At 45.7% G+C, this 21951-nt stretch overlaps 1 protein-coding gene and 1 long non-coding RNA gene across 2 annotated transcripts in view; one reads left to right on the top strand and one right to left on the bottom strand.

The window, feature by feature from the left end:
• Window positions 1-17074, top strand: part of SNCA (synuclein alpha) — a 55124-nt gene extending 38050 nt beyond the window's left edge. The window contains exons 5-6 of the mRNA XM_079991256.1: window positions 13576-13665; window positions 16433-17074. Coding sequence (XP_079847382.1) covers window positions 13576-13665; window positions 16433-16465 — 123 coding nt within the window. The 3' untranslated portion in view covers window positions 16466-17074. The remainder of the gene's footprint in view (window positions 1-13575; window positions 13666-16432) is intronic.
• On the bottom strand, window positions 6432-8272 carry LOC307224479. Its single transcript, XR_013842566.1, has 2 exons — window positions 8138-8272; window positions 6432-7485 (listed from the first exon to the last, which is right to left on the bottom strand). It is a non-coding gene; the product is annotated as an uncharacterized lncRNA (long non-coding RNA).
• Window positions 17075-21951: the final 4877 nt, after the last annotated feature.

Raw genomic sequence — 21951 nt, 5'->3', positions numbered from 1 at the left:
TCCAAACAGCTAGAGGTCATTAAGTTAGTGGAGACCAGGCTATGGATTAATGTCAAACTGTTCAGTGAAGCCAATGATTGCTTCTCCAAAGGGTATTTCTAAGACAAGAAATTTTTCAGAAAAATGCAAGCTGCTATTTTTGTTTTGTTGTTGCTGTTTGTTAAAATACCCTCCAGAATATTGTACACCATCTCACCATCTTGTTTGAAGACCCACTACAGCAAGGTATTGACTCAGAATACACATTCCATCACTTAAAAATGGAGATCTTTGGGAGAGATCATTATTATTCAGGAAATATGCATATGCACCAGAGGCAGAATTGCAACAGCACAAAGAAGCCTGTGTGACAGCTCTTGACCTTTGAGTCCTCTGCTGGATGCCTTTGTTGTACCTGGGAAGGGGAAATTCCACTTGGTTGAAACCCAGCAAGCTGACCTTCGCTGATCCTTTTGCTCGGAATTGACTGGAAAAGTGAAAAGGTGCTCATATAAGCAATAAAAGAATTGTGAAGGAAAGATGGCAGTGAATATCTTGCTTGAGATTGGCATTCACCTCCCAGAGGGTGGCAGTTTTGGGAGACTGGGGGAGGACTTGGGCAAGATTAGTTCTCCTCCTTCAGTGAACCTAGTCTACTCACTGATAGGGGCAGCTGTTGGTAGTTGCTGCTGCTCCAATACATTGTCATGTCCACCTTCTGCTGTGCCCAACAGAGCCAGTGAGTGAACAGGGAGTAGCAGATATTACTCCCAGTTTTTACCACTGAAGGTCCCTGCTGTGATGGCCTGGGACTCGGGCTCAGACTCGGAGCCAGAGGAGTCTCAGTCTGCACCAGATCCTTTGCCTCAGGCGGCAGCTGAACCTAGTCTAGGGCCTGATTCTGAAGAGCCCCAGTCTGCACAGGTTCCCCTGCAGCAAGCACCAGCTAGGCCGAGTCAGGGGCCTGAGCCTGCCCTGGCTCCAGATGCGGGGATTACCTCGTTGCCTTCAGCTGGGCCATCACTTACAGCTGCTCCACTACCAGTTGGGTCAGGAGAGGCTGAGGCGGTCCCTGGGTCTAGTAACCCGCCGATGTCTCCCGAGCTGCAGAGACTGAGGTCTGAGAGAAGGAGAGACCTGAGTACTCGCAGGAGGAGTGCTCGCCTTCGGGCAAGACAGGGAGGTGAGTCACCGGGGGATCAGGACTGGCCATTACCCCAACAGAGATAAAAGGCTGCTGGACCCTGCCTGCCCAGGTTGTGGGAGCAATGTTGCTGTTTGCCAGAACCTGCCTGTGATCCTGTGCCTGACCTTGCCTAGTTTCCTGCCTCGTGTCCTGCTTTGGTCCTGTCGGAATGACTCCTTGTGGAACCCTTGGATTCAGGACCGGACCTGGACCACGTTGCTCGGGTTACCCCCGGGCCCAGCACACCTGCCTTCCCACAGCTCCCTAAGTCTCCTCCTCCCCTGGTTCCTTTCCAGGTAATCTGAGGCTCCATCCTCTTGCCTGCCATACCTCTTCAGGTTATGGGAGACCAGTGGAGGAGAGGAGCTGGTCGCAGCAGGAGTGGGAAACACCCATGTCTCTTCACCAGCCTGACTCATCTCTTGCCTCTTGCCACCTCCTCCCCACACCCTACTCTCCTGCTGCAGATTCTGATTCCAGGCTTCTCTCTGCCACAGACTCTTCCTGATCACTAAGCCCTGTTACCTCTTCAGTTTCTGACACCTTCTCCTCCCAGTCTTCTCTCTCTGACCACTCCTTGTTGTCCTACCGATCCCCGGGCTCTGAGCCTCCTTCCCTTGGGGTTCCCCAGCTGGTTCCTCCTACCATTCCTCTGCGCCCAACCGGTCCATAACAAATAGTAGAGAGAAAAGGAAGCCTGTTTCTGTATGTTGTGTTCCAAGCACAATCAGTCACTGGCATTGCTTCAGAATTATGTGTAAAGCCACCCGTTCCTTCAGTTATATCTCTCTTCCCTCTATGCAAATGTGAGAGAACGCACACAAGTGGAGTCCTGTATCAGCGCCAGCATGCTCTTAAAAGCTGGTATTGCTACATAATTCTAGACAGCTTGTCAGTATTCATTAGCTCAACCGCAAATGTTACTTGTGGGAGGGAGAGTTGTGATTATTATCCTCAGGCTGCTCCTACTGTACTTGTGGTCTGCGTAGCCTAACTTCCTATTTGGTTTTCAGTCATATACCCTCAGCTGATGGAACCCAGTGATCATCTTTCAGATTATGTAATGCCATCAAATAATTGTGGTGAACCCAGGAAAATGCCTTCTTGGTCTTGCTGCTGCCCACAGCATGTGTTTAAAAAAAAAAATCATGGTTGGGTGTGAAGAGCAATAATGTGTGATGGACAGTAGTGTGTAGTGGCTGTGGAAAAGGCAAATTCCTTTGAATTGAAAATAAAAACTTCCAAGATCATAATGCAGCTGTCAGGGAACTGCCATCAGAGCCGGAGGGAGAGAGTGGGCTCCGGAGGGGTTCCACAGAGCATCCCGGGATGGGGAGAGGCAGCCCATCTTCTGGGGAAGAGAATCAGCGTAGCACCAGTGGAGAAGGGGGGCAGATGGGGGAATTGGCGAGGCGTTCCCATGACTCCTTGCCAGGGACCAGCGGGGAGAGTAGGGGTCCTCCGCTGCCTGCACCCTCCTTGCGCAGAAGGCTTCCGCGCAGGGAGAGTAGGAGGAGACTAGGCGTCAAAGAGCTTCTTTGCTGGAAGAAGTTCAAGAAACGCCCACTGACGGATTCTGCCAGCGATTGAGACAGCCACGGGTGAGTGGCTGTCTGGACAGAAAAGGTTCACTCAGGCAACCCAGCCAGGTGTTGCACCGGTTTACGCACGAGCAACCCCTAGAACCATTACAGCAGCTATACAAACTGTGCAACCACAGTTGGAGTACTGTGTATAGCCCTGGTCACCTCACCTCACAAAATATATTGTAATAATAATAATAATAATAACAATAATAATAATTTATTTGTACCCCACCCATCTGGCTGGGTTTCCCCAGCCACTCTTGGCGGCTTCCAACAAAGATTAAAAATACATTAAAATGTCACACAGTGAAAACTTCCCTGAACAGGGCTGCCTTCAGATGTCTTCTAAATGTCAGGTAATTGTTTACCTCTTTGACATCTGATGGGAGGTCATTCCAAAGGGCGGGTGCCAGTACCGAGAAGGCCGTCTGCCTGGTTCCCTGTATCTTTGCTTCTCACAGTGAGGGAACCGCCAGAAGGCCCTTGGCGCTGGACCTTAGCATCCAGGCAGAACAATGGGGGTGGAGACGCTCCTTCAGGTATACTAGGTAGAGTTGGGAAGGGTTCTATGATTCTATGAATTGTCTTATTTCCTTTTAAAGCTATCTTAAGTTTATGGTTGTCTCACCACACCTATAATTTAACTATGTATGTGTGGAAGTATATTATATTACTTTCCTCCAAGAAGCTTAAGGTGATGCACATGGCTCTCTATCTCTCCATATGCGGTAGGCTGGGTTGAGCGGCAGTGACTAGCCCAGAGTAACCCAATGAGCCCCATGGCCAAGTGGGGATTGGAACCCTGGTCTCCCAGGTCCTATTTCAACACTCAAACCAGTACACCCCACTGTCTCTCTATGCCAAGAAGAGGAATGGAATGGTTTTATGATAACATAAAAAAAGCCCAGTGGCTCTGGAGCAAGAAGACTGGCGAAGACTGGCTAACCCTTAAAGCCAATAATAAGGTTTTGCCTGCTTCCGGAGGGTAATCAGCTAAGCGAAATGCTTGTTAGCCTGCATGCTCATCTTCTTGAATATAGTGGTACCTTGGATTAAGAACTTAATTCGTTCTGGAGGTTCGTTCTTAACCTGAGGTACCACTTTAGATAATGGGGCCCCCCACTGCCAGTGCGCCGCCGGAGCACGATTTCTGTTCTCATCCTGAAGCAAAGTTCTTAACCCAAGGTACTATTTCTGGGTTAGCAGAGTCTGTAACCTGAAGCATCTGTAACCTGAAGCATCTGTAACCCGAGGTTACCACTGTATTCATACTTTACCCTAGTAGTTTACCAATGCTGGGGAGAATCCAAAAAGCTTTCACGTTCTAATCATCACTGCAGGTACTTTCTCCAACTGAGTGATGCCTTTTCTTTCAACTGGAAGAAATGTTAAACACCATCCTGGTAGACGGACGTTAGTGTATGCATTGTACCTAAGGGAGCTCTTGAGAGAGAAACGCACAATGTCAATAACTGCAGAGCAACCACTTCAACAACAGCAAGAGTCTTTTCTTAGGTGTACTGCAGATTTTCAAACACAGTTTGTGGCTGTTACTCTCTCCTTATACAGCATAATGTTACAGTTCAGCAGGGAATAACGCTCAAAGTGCTTGTTGGCTCCCCTACTTCATGTATCTTTGGCCATAATGGACTTGCTCAGCCTCCGTGGTCAGAGGTAGCAATGTTTCTGAATGCCAGTTGTAGGAAACTGCAGGATGGGAGAGGGCTCTTGTGCACTTCCCACAGGCATCTGGTTGGCCATTGGGGGCCCAGGATGCAGGATAGATGGGCCACTGGCCTGATCCAGCAGGGCTATTCTTATGCGCTTATCACTGCCCTTCTCTCTGTAATGAGTCATGCTAGGTGAAATGGCGATCACTGCAGATGGTGACAGCAGTTACGGAATTAAAAGACGCCTGCTTCTTGGGAGGAAAGCAATGACAAACCTAGACAGCATCTTAAAAAGGAGACATCACCTTGCCAATAAGGGTCCCTATAGTTAAAGCTATGGTTTTCCCAGTAGTGATGTATGGAAGTGAGAGCTGGACCATAAAGAAGGCTGATCGCCGAAGAATTGGGCTTTATGGTGCTGGAGGAGACTCTTGAGAGTGCCATGGACTGCCAGAAGATCAAACCTCTCCATTCTTAAGGAAATCAGCCCTGAGTGCTCACTGGAAGGACAGATCCTGAAGCTGAGGCTCCAATACTTTGGCCACCTCATGAGAAGAGAAGACTCCCTGGAAAAGACCCTGATGTTGGGAAAGATGGAGGGCACAAGGAGAAGGGGACGACAGAGGACGAGATAGTTGGACAGTGTTCTCGAAGCTACCAGCATGAGTCTGACCAAACTGCAGGAGACAGTGGAAGACAGGAGTGCCTGGCGTGCTCTGGTCCATGGGGTCACGAAGAATCGGACATGACTAAACAACTAAACAACAACAACAACAGGTGAAATGGCATGGGTGAAATGCCCAAGAATTACTGCACTAAGTTTCCCGTCGTCGTCACTGCTCATTTTTTAAGGCTCCCCTCTGTTTATTATACACTGTCCTTGTTCACACAACGCAGCAAGCCAAACTATGGCTTACTATGTGGTGTCCCAGATTGAAGCCACTTTGCTGTTGTGCTAAGTCAAGGTTTGGCACAGTGAACCAGGACTTGTGGTTAAGCTCTCTTCTCATTAACCATGCCAAAACCAAGATTAAAATCATAGAGTTGGAAGGGATCCCAAGGGTCATCTAATCCAAACCCCTGCAATGCAGGAATCTCAACTAAAACATCCAAGACAGATAGCCACCCAACCTCTGCTTAAAAACCTCCAAGGAAGGAGAGTCCACCACCTCCCGAGGGAGTCCATTCCATCGTTGAACAGCTATTACTGTCTGAAAGTTCTTCCTGATGTTTAGTTGGAATCTCCTTTCTTGTAGCTTGAAGCCATTGGTTTGGGTCCTACCCTTCGGAGCAGGAGAAAACAAGCTTGCTCCATCCTCCATGTGACAGCCCTTCAGATATCTGAAGTTGGCTATCATATCCTCTTTTCCAGGCCAAACATATCCAGCTTCTTCAACCGTTCCTCATAAGACTTGGTTTCCAGACCCTTGACCATCTTGGTTGCCCTCCTCAGCACACATTCCAGCTTGTCAATATCCTTCTTAAATTGTGGTGCCCATATTGTCCCAGAACCGCCATGCCACCAGCCAAAGGCACCCTGAGAGGGACCTGCCCTGGAAGGAAGACTGAGAAATTAATAGGTCCTTTTGCACCAGGTCTGCTTGGGGCTTCCAGCTTCCTCCCACCTCTCCTTCCCCTCACCAACCTGTCTTCAACTGCGTATGGTTGAAATTGCCTATGTTAAATGCATGCAAGATGGGGGTGTTGCTGTGCTCAATCTCCTCTGGTCCTAGAATAAAATGTTGTATGTAGGGAGCCCCATAGCGCCAGCCTTATTCACAGCAGTCTGGTAGCAAACCCATCTGGATCCTAGAGGACAGGACTGATCCCTGAAAAAATATAGCCTTAGGCTAGAAACTCAGATAACATTTAAAGACAGCATCTGCAAAGGCAAAGATGGGGATAAAAATTGGAACACTGATTTTATCCCTAGAGGTATCAGAAAACAGAGACTGTGGACAGTTCAAGAAGGTGTAAATAGTATTTAAATACTACTACATTTTTTTAAAAAAACAACAAACCATTTCTGTGCAATACACATTTCATGTTCTGAATAGCTAATCATGCCAGGCAGAATAAAATGTGGGTGTTTCTAGTGACATTAATAAGCACGTAATCAAGAATACAATCCTCCCTGCCGTAGCCTAATTTAGCTGAGGTTACAGCATTTTCTGTACTGCCCTCCATTAATCATAGGTAAGCACAATTACAGTTCTCTTACCTCATTTTGAGAAGACATATAATGCACCCAGAGAGCATGAGTGTTTGTCAGTCCTAGCCACCCCTTAGTACATATTTATTAATGTTTCATCTGGAAATTGCATTTGTCTGAGATTATACATGGTGTAAGTCTTGCATGTTAGAAAATACAACTCACTTGCTTATTTGTAAACACTGAAGTCATTACTGTGCCTGCATATATATGTAAACAATGATCTAGTTAGCATAATATGCATAAGCCTCAGAACTCATGTTCCCTCCACCTCCTTCAGCATGGCCACGATGAGGAAACTGGAAGCTTTCGCTTCCATCTTCAACTAACCGCAATCACTTGTTACGCCCAAACAAACTGTGGTTAGTCTTAACTGGCTTAGAAAATAACTCAGCATTTTTAAATGACCCTGGGTACCAGTTAAGACTAACACAGATCACACATTTGGACAAAATGAGGAACTGCAGTTAGTCAAAAATGAAAGTGAAAGCTTCTGGTCTCTTTGTGGCTCACTCAGGCTCATCCCTATAACACTAAACCATGGTCTGATGTTAACATCCAAATGCCAGTTGCTGTAAACCACTGGAGGGCTGTTGTGCTCGGTTCCTTCTTGAGGGTTTTCTGCAGGCATCTGGGAGGCCACCATGAGAACAGGATGCTGACCAGGAAGTGACCTTTCCAAACAGCAGAACAACTCTTCTTTTCTTATCTCTGTGGCTGCAATCTCCTGGATGGCACGGACACTGTTAGGCAGTTGAATGGACATGCATATTCCATCCATTTTCCTCCCTCCCTCCCACGCTTTTTCATGGCCCTGGGCACTGGCAACCCATGCTACACCACTGCTTCCAACTCTACAGTTCTATGAATCTATGAATCTCTGGCCTTGGAGGAGCAGTCAGATTTTCAAGTTTCCTCCCTTCCATAGCTGTCAAGTGTCCCTTATTTGAAGGGACAGTCCCTTATTCCAGCGCGGTGTCCCGCTGCTGTCCCTTATTGATGGATGTCCCTTAAATGTCCCTTAAATGATGTCCCTTAAATTTCAAAGGAAGCAGCTCCTCTCCCTCCCTCCCGGCCAGGGAGGAGGGAGGCTCCAACTGTGTTGCTTGGCTGTGTTGCTTACCCAATAAGAAGTCTAAGAACAACTGGGGGGTGGAGCTTGCATGCCTTGTGTGTGGCTAGTTAATGCAAGCTGAGGGGGGTTTTGAATGCTGGACGCCATTTTGTTGCATGTGCTGCTGCAAACTTTGCAGTGCAAAGCAAGGCTGGGGAACCATCTTAAGTTGAGGCTGCATAGGCCTTGTGGTGCATGTGATTCAGATTCTATTCAGTTGAACCTCTGGTTACAAAGTTGGCTGGACAGTGTTCTCGAAGCTACCAGCATGAGTTTGACCAGATTGCAGGAGGACAGGAAGACTGGAGTGCCTGGAACAAGTGAGGCTGCAGGTCCCTTATTTTGGCTGCTGGTCCCTTATTTTCAAGGCTGCTGGTCCCTTATTTTCACATCTGTAAGTTGACAGCTATGCTCCCTTCCCCTTCACCCCCATTCTCTCTCTCTCTCTCTCTCTCTCTCTCTCTCTCTCTCTCTCTCTCTCTCTCCAGCTGGTTCACTTTCATAAAGGTGTCCTCTGCATCAGGGTCCCTCTCCCAGGTATTTGGACATAAGAAAGAGAAACACAACTGAGAATATTATGTGTCCATATTCAAAATTCTGTTGGTCTTGTTTAACAGGATGGTCTCATTAAGAAAATGCTGAACTTGTAACCGAATAAAGCTGCTAAATATTTCATTGCATACCAGACAGTAGTAACCGGAGACAGGAAATTATTATAAACTCTGCTGATTAAAAGAGGTAGATTTCTGTAAGCTTAATAGGAATAATTATGCTAATTCTGGGGACTTAACTGAAGAGAGAACAGGCATCTATCTGCCTGTTCAGCACAGCTTCTTAGTGGAAATAATCATCCCAATTCACTATTACCTTTTGTCGAGGATACTTTAAGAAACATAGCACTGCTCAAATGATACAATATAAAAAATATAATCTAAAATATAATACGCTAAAATGATTGTTTGCTAGATAAACATGCTCAACTACAGGTGTACTGTATTTGCTTGCATTGATGGTCAGAAAAACACCCAGTTTTTCTCATTAAAGTTAATTGGCAGCAGAGAAGCTTACTTGGGGAGGCTCTATTAGCACGGATAAATAATTGCAGAAGAATAAAGGATGATGCAGCTATTGGGTTTCATTCTTTAAACAGTGTCAGGAGCTTAGTACGCAGGCTGAGACCCTACCTGCCTGCGGACTGTCTCGCCAGAGTGGTGCATGCTCTGGTTATCTCCCACTTGGACTACTGCAATGCGCTCTACGTGGGGCTACCTTTGAAGGTGACTCGGAAACTACAACTAATCCAGAATGCGGCAGCTAGACTGGTGACTGGGGGCGGCCGCCGAGACCACATAACACCGGTCTTGAAAGACCTACATTGGCTCCCAGTACATTTCCGAGCACAATTCAAAGTGCTGGTGTTGACCTTTAAAGCCCTAAACGGCCTCGGCCCAGTATACCTGAAGGAGCGTCTCCACCTCCATCGTTCTGCCCGGACGCTGAGGTCCAGTGCCGAGGGCCTTCTGGCGGTTCCCTCATTGTGAGAAGCAAAGCTACAGGGAACCAGGCAGAGAGCCTTCTCGGTCGTGGCGCCTGCCCTGTGGAAGACATCTTAAGGCAGCCCTGTTCAGGGAAGTTTTTAATCTGTGATATTTTAGTGTATTTTTGGTTTTTATGGAAGCCGCCCAGAGTGGCTGGGGAGACCCAGCCAGATGGGCGGGGTACAAATAATAAATTATTATTATTATTATTATTATTATTATTATTATTATTATAGCTAACAGGTTGGAGAGTGCACTTAGGCATGGATCCAAAAAGTCAAGATCTGGGTTAATTCGGTAATTGCTAGTTTAAGGAGCAAGCAATCAATGAAGGTCAGTATTGCTAGACAGGAACACAACAGAAGACCAAACTGTGAAAGTAGGGGTGGGAAGACGTGTCCATTTCAGTTATCTCAGTTCCTCAATATTTCAAACCTAAAATTCAGTTCTCCACATTTCAGCACAATTTGCGGGGGGTTTGTTGTTGCTGCTGCTGCTGTTGTTTTATAAAAAAACTCATGAAAATTCTTCAGTATTTCAATATGAATTTCTCCTGAAAAACACATTTTAGTTTGCAGTTTTGCCTAATGTACACACTTTTGCAAGCAATTTCTCCTAAGATGAATTTTGCAAGTTATTTTCATGAATGTATTCATTTTTTAATGCACATGTTTCTACCTAATTTAAGACATATGTTTATTTTCTTAAGTCTGGTCTACAAGGTGCATCAGAATCTGGTCTGGTCTACAGGTACTGTAATCCAGAGCTGGTAGCATGGAGTGTACCATTTCAGGCTGCATGTGGGGGATTCCATTTTTGGAACAGGCAACAAACTGCCTGTTACAAGTTTAAAAAAATAAAAAAAATAATAAGCAGCAAAACAGAGTTTCAAGCCCAGCCTATTCACATATCTCCTAGTTTTATAATTGCAGGAGCTTTTTCTGTAATGTGAGTATCTCCTCTCTGAAGTGACACATTTTACTGCCTCAGAATGCTACTACCCTGGTCATTTTGGTTTGCTCAGTACAGACCAGTCCAGAATAACCTGTCAGGTAGCTGAGGCGTATGTTTAGAAAATCTAGTGGGTCCCAGTAGTTTATGATTTTCTGCCTGCAACTCAGCCAGCAAAAAATGGTTCTTTCTGTTTTTACTAAAGTCAGATGCCTTCTGCTTTCCTGCTACAGTCGCCATTAGAAGGCAGACATGTTCTTTCTTGTGGAACCTCAAGAGCCATTTATAAGTGGGTTTTGCTTGACACACGTTTCATTCCTAGCAAGCCAAAAGGAAAGACTGCTTTTTAAAAGAAATGGGAAGACAGACACAAAACGTTAAGCTCGTGATCAGCACAAACCTCAAAGTCAATAAGCATTCTTGTGGGGAGTAAAATTACTGAATACTCCCAAATCTTAAAAGGGGGGCTGTTTCGTGTCTTATTTTAAGTTATTGGTATCTGTAACCTTGGAGACCAAATTCTCCAAATTTACCCACCTTTGGGATAATTTTTGCCAGGGGTTTCAAATGGATGCAACATGACTAGTGCAAAAGTAGCTTTTCACCACAACCTCTGTGAGACTTGCCTCTGAATAAATAGGATTGTGCAGCTTGTGGGGAAAACATCAGGAATTCACAAATGTTTCATTATTATGGGTTCAATACAGACTAAATTAAGGGACGTGGGTGGCACTGTGGGTTAAACCACAGAGCCTAGGACTTGCCAATCAGAAGGTCGGCAGTTCGAATCCCCATTACGGGGTGAGCTCCCGTTGCTCGGTCCCTGCTCCTGCCAACCTAGCAGTTCGAAAGCACGTCAAAGTGCAAGTAGATAAATAGGTACCACTCCAGCAGGAAGGTAAACGGCATTTCCGTGTGCTGCTCTGGTTCACCAGAAGCGGCTTAGTCATGCTGGCCACATGACCCGGAAGCTCCCTCGGCCAATAAAGCGAGATGAGCTCCACAACCCCAGAGTCGGTCACGACTGGGCCTAATGGTCAGGGGTCCCTTTACCTTTATCTTTACAGACTAAATTAGTAGCATTTAGTTGCCTTTGAAATCAGTGAGACTTAAAGTGAAATTAACTGACTTTACATCCAACCCAACATATATATTTTTAAGGAAAACTAAAAAAATATATATCAATAAAGTAGATGTTAAAGTGGATAGTGTGTGGAAATGAAAGTTAATTCATCTGGTGTTATTTTTTAAGGAACAGGGCATGCAGTGGTCATAAAAAAGTCAAAAGATGGACACTTTCAAAGACTGGTCATGTCTTATACACACACCTTTGCCACAGTCACCTCCAATAAACAGGTTTGGTAGAATCTGTATTGCTTTGGAAGCATTTCAAATCTATTTAATCAGGGGCAACAGCAGATGGAAGGAAGGAAAGGAAAGGAAAGGAAAGGAAAGGAAAGGAAGGAAGGAAGGAAGGAAGGAAGGAAGGAAGGAAGGAAGGAAGGAAGGCTCTATCAAATCTTAACTTTCAACTCGCATGTCACAGAAAATGTGCTATGGACTGTGCTATATATAGACATAACATGATTATAATTCCAAAACTTTCCAGTGCAGCGGTTTGACTGAATTCTCCATAGGTGAAGTAGTGATGCATTCCTTTGGTTCATGTCCTTAATTATATAAGAAAAGAAAGTGAATTATAACATGCATGATCTTTTATTTGCAGCTATTGCTTTGCCCACCTACATGAACACATGGTTGCATTTTTTATGCTGTACTTTCAAAAGTACTCAAAGGATGCTTGTTTGCCTCTCCTCTGCCCATCTCTGGGCTACTTGGAAATGTTTGGGTTGCATTGCCCCTTGTAGGACCATTGCTGGTAATAGTTTAAAGTGCTTTTTTCCTTTAAAAAAATGTTTAGGGGTACTCTCATTTTCCTACTCATTTTGAAATGCTGCCCCTCAATGAGGCCAAACTTAGATTCACAAAATGTTTAGGGGTACGCGTGCCCCTGCATCCCCCCAGGAAAAAAAGCACTGGTTTAAAGCCATCTCATCTCATTTCAATTGGCTTAAGGCAACAGTTTTAAGAGCAGCAGCTTCAAATACTTGTAGGAGAAACCAAGCCAGCCAATTGGCAGAATTTAGAACATAAAACTGAAACAGATGTTGCTGCCGAAGTTCTTGATCTAAATTAGAATTAAGGTCGCCATCAGAAGACATTGTGAGACAGGTCAATCAACCAAGTATGACTGAGGACTTGCTTGCATGCTGCCTGTTTTATATGTCAGTGACGGATGTTGCATCTAGTAGCTCATTAGGTATCTCAGCCCAGGACGAAGGGGCCACTTTCCCATGATTTCCCTGTGAGCTCCGTTTACTCCATCTTGACTGTCAAATATGTCTTGGCCTACCAGTAATTGCTGCTTTCAAATGATATATGGCTTCCTGCCTCTCGCAAGCCTGGAGCTTGTTAAAGCTGTTAAGCAGGGAATCATAGGGTTGCAACGTACAGAAAAGGTATCTAGTCCATGGTTAAGAACATCTGCCTCCTACACGGGCACACCAATATCAACCCATCTATGCCAAGACAAACAACAATGTACCACCAACAGACTACGTTTGCAGTAGAAGAGCTGCTTATGAAGCACATACATGTTCATAGGGTACACGCACTAAGTATGCATGCTAGGGCAGGGAGACCCATTAGATCTGTTAGGAAGCTGTCTTGCACTGAGTCATAGAATCATAGAATTGTAGAGTTGGAAGGGACTTTGGGGATCAGTCCAACCCTCTGCAATGCAGATTTATGGGTCTTCCTAGCTCAGTGGCACCAGACAAGGAATCTTTTCCCTGGAGATGCTGTAGTGAATCTGGGACATTCTGCATGCAAAGCTCTACTACCAAGATGAGGGCCTTCCGGCTGTTGGGGAGGGGGAGGAGAGAATTACTTCTGCTGGCACAAATATACCTTTACAAGCATTGTGAGTAAGAAGGACTGTGTTAATTTTCATGATGGATTTATAATTGATATGGAAGCCTGTGAGAAACAACAGCTGCACCCACATTGCCACTAGCCTTCCGGGTTTCATTAAATGTTTTTGAAACGTTTACCAAAATTTAAAATGGAAAAAAATGAGGAGCAGTTCTCCTTTTAAGGGAAATTTCTGTCTTCCACTTTCTCTGTGGCACCGATGGAACATTTTATGTTCAATACTCCATTAACCAAACTGAGCAACAAATAGCTTTATTGGAAGTGGGAAGTGATGGGTTGCATTTCAAATTAAACTAAGAAGAAATCTGCCATGCTATTGTTTCCTCCTCTTGTTTACAATTGCAGAATGAAGAAGGCCTTCCGCAGGAAGGAATGATGGATAACACAGGCATGCCAGCAGACCCAGACAACGAGGCCTACGAAATGCCTCCTGAGGTAAAATCTTTCTTTGATGGGTTCTCACAGAGTATACAGTGGTGCCTCGCAAGACGAAAAGAATCCGTTCCACGATTCTCTTCGTCTAGCGGTTTTTTCGTCTTGCGAAGCAAGCCCATTGACGGATTAGCGGATTAGCGCTATTAGCGGCTTTTAGCAGCTTTTAGCAGCTTACCAGCTTAGCGGATAAGCGGCTTAGCGGCTTAGAAAAAGGGGGGGAGGGGAAAAAAGTCGGAAAAACTCGCAAGACATTTCATCTTGCGAAGCAAGCCCATAGGGAAATTCGTTTTGCGAAGCGCCTCCAAAACGGAAAACCCTTTTGTCTAGCGGGTTTTTCGTCTTGCGAGGCATTCGTCTTGCGGGGCACCACTGTACTATTAATGGGCACCTCGTGATAGACATGCTTGAAGTGTTGGGAGAAATTTAGAAACTAGTTTGTCAATAAACATGTACTGCACTCACAGAAGAAACCTGTGGGCACCCCACATGCTGCCACCCATGGAGAAGCGGTGCTGGCAGTGGCGCCAGTTTTGGCAACATCTTGCCAGATCTCACTGAAATCTCTCACAATCTCACTAATTTTTTGTGAGATCTCGCTGGAAACCGGTATTGCTTCTCCATCAATGGTGGAGTGGGTGGGTGTTAGGATGCTGTCAGCGGCTCCCATCTGGTTGCCCAGGAAAGTATGAAGACAAGGAAAAGTTTATTACAGTCCTTTTTTATTTCAATCTTTTCAGAGAGAGGCTATAGAACCCAGCCTCTTGGATAATGGTGTTGTCCCAAGTGAATCTCCACACACTCCATCTCTCCCACTTCCTCATTCATTGTTCTCATCACCCCCTCTATGGGTGCTGCTATGTGCCCTCTGTCTTTGAGCTCTTTGCTCGCCTACTTTTAAGGCTTGCCAGGTTCTGGGAGATGGAGGGTCTAGAATGCTTTCTAATGACAACATGTCAGCCGGGTGTTACTCAACCTCTCCCATGATTTCCCAACTTTTCCCCTCATCTGCCTCTGAGCTATGACCTCCCTCAAACCCCTGTTGTAAATCTATACTGTCTTCTTCTTCCTCCTCCCTAGAGAGGTCATGATGGGAAGGTGGTCTACACCTCCTCTCCCCAGTCCCTGCCAGTGGAGTGACCACAGGCATGCTCCTTCTTCAGTTTCCACCACCTGAGGCAGTGGATACATCACACCTCATGGGTGGGCAGGCCCTGCCGCCACTGCCCTGCCCCTTTCCACAAGACCACACTACTTACTGCTCCAGCATGGAATAAAAACAAACATGTATACATACATGCATACACACACACATACATACATACATACATACATACATAATCCCATGCACATTTATCTAGGTGTAAACCCCACTGAACAAAGAGATACTTAGTTTGGAGTAACCTAAGGTTACGCTGTCAAACTGCAAACCCCCACAATAGAAGGAAAATAGCATGTATTAATGATGAAAACTTTTTAAAGAAAACAATGCCCCCTCAGTACTCCTGAGTGGTGTGAAAACATTTACTTAGGATGGAAACCATTGTTATGCTCCTCATACTGACAGAACCCAAAAGCAATACCAGAACAATAATGGAAAGAGAGGGGGGAAGCCTGCCAAAGATAAATTCTTCACTCAAAAGCACATTTTTTTATTTGCATGCATATTAAAAAAAGGGGGGGGAGCCACCTTCTTTGTGATTTATCTTATAATACCAGTAAATTCAGTGTAAGGGCTTTAATTTCAGATCCTAAACCAGCACCAAAGAAAACACAAACATGATTCATATTATTATTCAGTGTGAAAAGACACACACAGGCTGCTTCCTCGGGCACACCATTTCTCAAAAGCTGTTTTAGAATTGTAGATTTTTGTTCTCCCTGCAAAACACTTTCCCCTCTAATAGCTTGCGTTCTTCAGTCAAGTTCCTACGGATGTATACCTACTTAAATTTAAATACAAAATTCTAGCCTTTAATGGACTGTGAATGTCACTGCGTTACAGAATTTTCTAAAGAACTGTCTCCATTAAGACAGTGTATTTGCCATCATGCAAAGTAGTTCCCATAAGATTTTCCCACTCGTGGATTAAAGTGATGCAGAAGAACATGACATGATGCTTCTCCTTTCAAAGGGTAAAGGTAAAGGTAAAGGGACCCCTGACCATTAGGTCCAGTCGTGGCCGACTCTGGGGTTGCGGTGCTCATCTCGCTTTATTGGCCGAGGGAGCCAGCGTACAGCTTCCGGGTCATGTGGCCAGCATGACTAAGCCGCTTCTGGCGAACCAGAGCAGCGCACGGAAACGCCGTTTACCTTCCTGCCGGAGCGGTACTTATTTATCTACTTGCACTTGGAGGTGCTTTTAAACTGCTAGGTTGGCAGGAGCAGGGACCGAGCAACGGGAGCTCACCCCGTCACGGGGATTCGAACCGCCAACCTTCTGATCGGCAAGTCCTAGGCTCAGTTGTTTAACCCACAGCAGGGAAGAGGCTGCTATTGCATACGCTCCAACATTCTGCCGTTAATGGGACAGGGGCTTCTGCCTCTTTCCTAAAGCCCAGGAAGCTTCTGCCCAGCTAAGGAAGGAGATGTGATGCTTAGGGAAACACGTGAAAACATTCTAACCCATACATCCCTAGTGAACAACCACCTGAAACTAAGTACCACTTCAGTGTGAACTAGCACATCATATATTGAGATGTTTTCTCTCTTCTTCTTCTTCCTCCTCCTTCTCTTCCTTCTTCAATGTTGATGTTGCTGTTTCCAACAGGAAGAATACCAGGATTATGAACCCGAGGCTTGAATTCAACTCTCTTCCTTCTGTTAGCTGCTGGCAAAGACATCCTGTCCTGTACAAGTGCTGAGTTCCAATGTGCCCAGTCGTGAACTACTTTTTATAGTTTGTACAGTGTCTTTTGAAGTCTTCCATCAGCAATGATCAGAGCATCTGTAACTGCATCCAGTTTTCGTTTCAGCGACCGACCTCCCTCTGAAACGAAGGTCTGGGTCTCAGAGCCATTGTTGTTGTCTGGATATTGTGGCTTCAAGTTCTAAAAAGTCCGAAAGCAGTTTTTTAAAATAAAATAAAAAAAACACCTAAGTGTCTACTCCTTATTTCTAATGCTGTACATGTTTTGTTGACAGGTTGTCAGTAATTTGGTATTGTTTCTGACACAAGGTTTTTTTTAACTGTTACCTATGATCTTTCTTTTTCTGTCAAAGGATAACATTATTGTGAAAGTTGTTAATATATTTCTATACATATATACATATATATAAAGTAATTGAGCATGAACTATGCACCTATAAATATTTACTGTGGGATCTTACTCGTTTTGTGAAACGTTTTACTAACTTGTATTTGTAAATAACGGTGTCCGACTGGAATAAATAAACTGTTATCTGTTCAAAATTGGTGTTAAATAATTAGCTCCCCCTTTTTCACAATAAATTCTTACGTTGGGGTTGTGTCACATACTAAATGACAGCAAATACATGTTTTCAGCTCCCTGAAAAGAACCAGCGATGGACACTCTCCCCTGTCTTGCCTTGGGGGGGGGGGAAAATCAAAACTTGGGGAGATTGCTGAAATCCCTATCAGTCCCTCTTCTTCCAGGCAAACTGATCCTTGTGACAAAGGTGGTTGTAGGAAATTAATCCTGAGGCTATGCAAAAGCTAGGGTTGCCAATCTGGAATTGTCGCCCTTAAGGATTTACCTCGACATCAGCAAAGCCTCTGAGCCCCACTGCCTTGCCTCTTCCCCTCTCCTGCTCAGTAAACAGTGACTCAATTTTGGGGAGGTCAAGTGAGTGCCACTGCCCAACCATGCCATCCACAGGGAAACATTGCAAAACCCCTCTCATTTCACTGTCTGCAAAAGGGCAGCGAAACAGGGGCCATTTCAGGTGTCTAGAGTATTGTTGGCATCTGTCTGTCTCAAGAGGCAATGGAGTGCACCTCCAGGGGTGAAGTCAAACTGCTGCATCAGTGGCACCAAAGTTACCTCCCCGGGCACAAGCCTGTATCCTGGGCTGCCCAGATGACAGGATGATGTGGTCCAAAGGAAAACAGAGCAATGCGTTTGGCACCAGCTTGGTTAAAGGAAGGAGGCATAGAAGGTGCCATCCAACCATCTTAGGGACTCCACTCTGGATTTGTGTAAGGTGTAGTAGTGTAGTGGTTAAGAGCGGTGGACTCGTAATCTGGTGAACCGGGTTCGATTCCCCACTCCTCCACATGCAGCTTCTGGGTGACCTTGGGCCAGTCACACTTCTTTGAAGTCTCTCAGCCCCACTCACCTCACAGAGTGTTTGTTGTGGGGGAGGAAGGGAAAGGAGATTGTTAGCCGCTTTGAGACTCCTTAAGGGAGTAAAGGCGGGATATCAAGTCCAAACTCCTCCTCCTCCTCCTCCTCCTCCTCCTCCTCTTCTCCTCCTCCCAAAGATATCCCGCAAGGCAGCAGAAGTTTGGGATCAGTTTTCCTCTTCCTCCATGGGCTACCTTCCCAGTTGATGCCCCTCACTTCCCTCTACAGCATGTGGAAAAGCCACCTTCCATGACCAGATTACTTGTCTGCATGCTTTGTCTGCTGTCCAGCTGTTAAATGTGGATGAACAATTTTCAGGCACTTCCTGCTCTCCCTTCTTAGTTTTGCTTAGCTTTAAACTGGACTTGGACTTCAACTACAGGAGGGTGCCTTCAAAATAAGAGGACTTTGCTCTGTAAAGTAGGACCTTGGTTTTCACGCTTGGTAACAGGAGACCTCTCCTTAGGCATGCACCACACACACACACACACACACACACACAATTAATGTATTTTTCATAGATGTGCATGAAGATGTCTTAATTATTTATCGCATTGTGTCAAGTTGCCATCATATGGTGCTTCTGAACCACTGTCCTTGGAAAATATTAAGTGCATAAATTCATCTGGAAACAGTGAGTCAGTTGTGTTGGTCTCTTCCGGCTATATTTCCCTCCGTCTTGTCTAGGTTCACATGAGCCAAACCACTCGCAGTTCAAGGCAAGCTGCAATAACACTGTGAGAGTAGCCCCCAGTTCACATGCCTGCCAAAAAACCTGCCCTCAGATGGCCAGAAAGGTAGCTGCCCATAGGCTGTCATGGTTTCCATGGCAACCATGCGAGAAAGAGAGAGATGCTGTGAACGAGTAATAAGCTGCATTTCAATGAAATTCCTCTAGATCCTGCACAGCGCCCCCCCCCCCCCAGTAGACAAAACACTTGGGGAAAGGGGGGCTTTATTGCTTGTGGAACTACAGAAGACAAAATTCAGACTTCAGGTATCGGAGCTGAAGCTGACCCTTGCAAAACTGAATCCTCCAACGATCAAATGAACAAGAGTCAAAGGGCTGACCAGAGTGGCTGTGTTTTTGTTTTGAAAGCAACCAGAGGATCTGTGCAATAAGAAAAGCTGCTTGGAGAAGAATAATTGAGCCTAAGTCAGGAAGCAAGAAGCAGAAATGCTCATTCCCAATTTCTCTCTCTCTCTCTCTCTCTCTCTCTCTCTCTCTCTCTCTCTGCTTGGACATGAACTTACCAACCACTAATTTTTCCAAAATTTGCATTTAACCGCTTGGAAATCTAGTGGGACACGAATCCTCCTTTTAACCACACGTCTGCAGCCAACATGTAGTGAAATTATCCCAATCATTTGGCAGACAATATAGTTGGCCCAGTACCTTATATGTCCAGAGCTATCAGAGCTGGAACCTGTAATGTTCAGTCCTGCCTTGTGCTACCCCATGTTTGTTGCAGTGGGGGTGGGGGCAGGATCTGAGTCCTATGGCCTGAATGTGGTGGCCCTCCGTGCCTCTCTCTGGCCCTCAGGACATACCCTCCCCAGCCACACCCTCTCTTCTCAGCCTTCATTGGCCCTGCATCACACCCTCCTTCTGTGTTTTTGCCTGCCTGGACTGTGTCCTTGAACCCACATAATGCCTTTTGCTTTGCTCACCCACCTCAGGTCCCCATTCCAGACTGAAAAGATCTCCTGGCAAGGATGTTCCCCTCCCCCACGCTAGAGAGTGGCTTTTGGCTTTCCCCTCATGTGTTTGGGCTAAAAGCTTCCTTGACTATGCCTGCCTGCCTGCCCTCAGTTGCTCTGTTGCCTGTCTACTTGCTGATTACCCTCACACCTTTCTGATTCCACTTATAGATCAGCTTTACAACACTGGTAACTGGAATCATTGATCAGAGAATACGTGCTCCGTCAACTGGTTTATGAAATGGTTGCATGCACACAGTGATTATTTACCAATTGCCAGGTGTAGCCTCCCGCTATTATCGTACCAAGTGGTAATGAGAATTTTATCGCACCACGAGTGCAGACAAATGGGGGTTGAATGGTTGGCTGCACCTCCCTCTTTCTCCCCCACTTTTCTCTCTCTCCCCCCCCCCCCCCAGCCCTCTCCCGAATGATGTGAAATATTTCAATGGAATGGGAGTGGGATTCATCCCAAGTTATAAACAGCTCCTACAGAACTGAAAGCCAGCAAACTTTCCTCAAATCAGCAAGAGCTTTCAACAGCTTTAATTGGTGTTCTAGTGACTCCTAATTACATGTGTTAAAATCAGGCTTTTCTTCTCATAGACTGGGATGTCATTTAATATTCACAGCTGAAGAGTTTCTATGTGGTACACCATGAGATTTAAGTGTTGTGCAGAGAGGAAACACAGGCATTTCCCTGAGGTAAGATTTATGTACCATAACTGTCCCTCTAGATCTGGGGTTCCAAAACTGGTGGCCCATGGCACATCCATGAAGAATGAGAGGAACAGCAACTGCTCCATTGTTGCGTATGGAGCTCATTCCAGCTTCTACTCTGCCCCCCATAGCAACAGAAGCAATCCACATTCCCCTTGTCTCGTTTTGCCTCTTCTTTCTAAAGGCCCCTTCATAGCTCAGTTTAATGTGGATTATGGCCCATGTGGCATTTTCCCTCCAGCTACTGCTGTCTCACACTTTCTCCTGCCTAAATCCAGAGATTCCCTATGTTATGCTTTCAGTGGTCTGTGTTTGCCTGAGCTTGAGTCTGGACTAAGGATTCTGAGCCTCGGGGTTCTGATTCGATACATGATGTCCAATCACAGGACATTTCAGGATTTGGGTCTTGGCCATTGGCCCTCAAACTCTGAGTTATGATTCGCAGCTTGGAACTTTGGACAGCCAATCATGTTGGGAGTGGGAGTGGCCCAGGCCTTCAGAAATGTATATAAGCAGTTGCTTTGCCCCTGTTGTCTAGTTCTGTAGTTCAATAAAGGCTCTTGCTATTATCACTGTGTCTTGCCTTGTGGGAACCCACCTATACTTCACCCTATGCTTTGAGAATCCAAGCAGGAGAGCTACATCGATTGCACAGGAAATCTCCAGGTTTAGGGAGCAGAAAGTGTGGGGCAGCAGGAACTGAAGGAGAACGCCATGTGGACGAAGGAGCGTTAAAGAAGGCACAAGGGGTTCACAATTCTGCTTGCTCTGCTTGAATCTGGCTTACTGGCTGGCCACTTTGAAAACTGGATGCTGGACTCAACAGGCCATTGACATAATCCAGCAGCCTCTTCTTATGTTCTTACAAGAGGTTCACAATCCACATTAAATTGAAGTATGGTCCCTAAACCTACTTCAGTTTGGAGGTGTGGATTACTGGATGTGAAGAGGCTGTGAGAGTGGTAAACAATGTCTTTTTTCCAGTCCTCCTGCCACTGCAATTAATCCAGAATGCGGCAGCCAGACTGGTGACTGGGAGTGGCCGCCGGGACCACATAACACCTGTCCTGAGAGATCTGCATTTGCTCCCAGTACGTTTCCGAGCACAATTCAAAGTGTTGGTGTTGAACTTTAAAGCCCTAAACGGCCTCGGTCCTGTATACCTGAAGGAGCGTCTCCACCCCCATCGTTCAGCCCAGACACTGAGGTCCAGCGCTGAGGGCCTTCTGGCAGTTCCCTCATTGCGAGAAGTGAGGTTACAGGGAACCAGACAGAGGGCCTTCTCGGTAGTGGCGCCCGCCCTGTGGAACACCCTCCCTTCAGATGTGAAGGAAATAAGCAGCTATCTTCTCTTTAAAAGACATCTGAAGGCAGCCCTATTCAGGGAAGTTTTTAATGTGTGACATTTTAGTGTATTTTTGGTGTCTGTGGAAGCCGCCCAGAGTGGCTGGGGAGACCCAGCCAGATGGGCAGGGTACAAATAATAAATTATTATTATTATTATTATTATTATTATTATTATTATTATTAGGCAGGAAATCTGCCTCTCACAATTAATGTC

Source organism: Podarcis cretensis (genome assembly GCF_951804945.1).
Source record: "Podarcis cretensis genome assembly, chromosome: 9".
In the NCBI taxonomy this organism is placed as follows: domain Eukaryota; kingdom Metazoa; phylum Chordata; class Lepidosauria; order Squamata; family Lacertidae; genus Podarcis; species Podarcis cretensis.
Note: the sequence above shows the minus strand (reverse complement) of the source record. Positions and strands in the feature narration are given on the sequence as shown.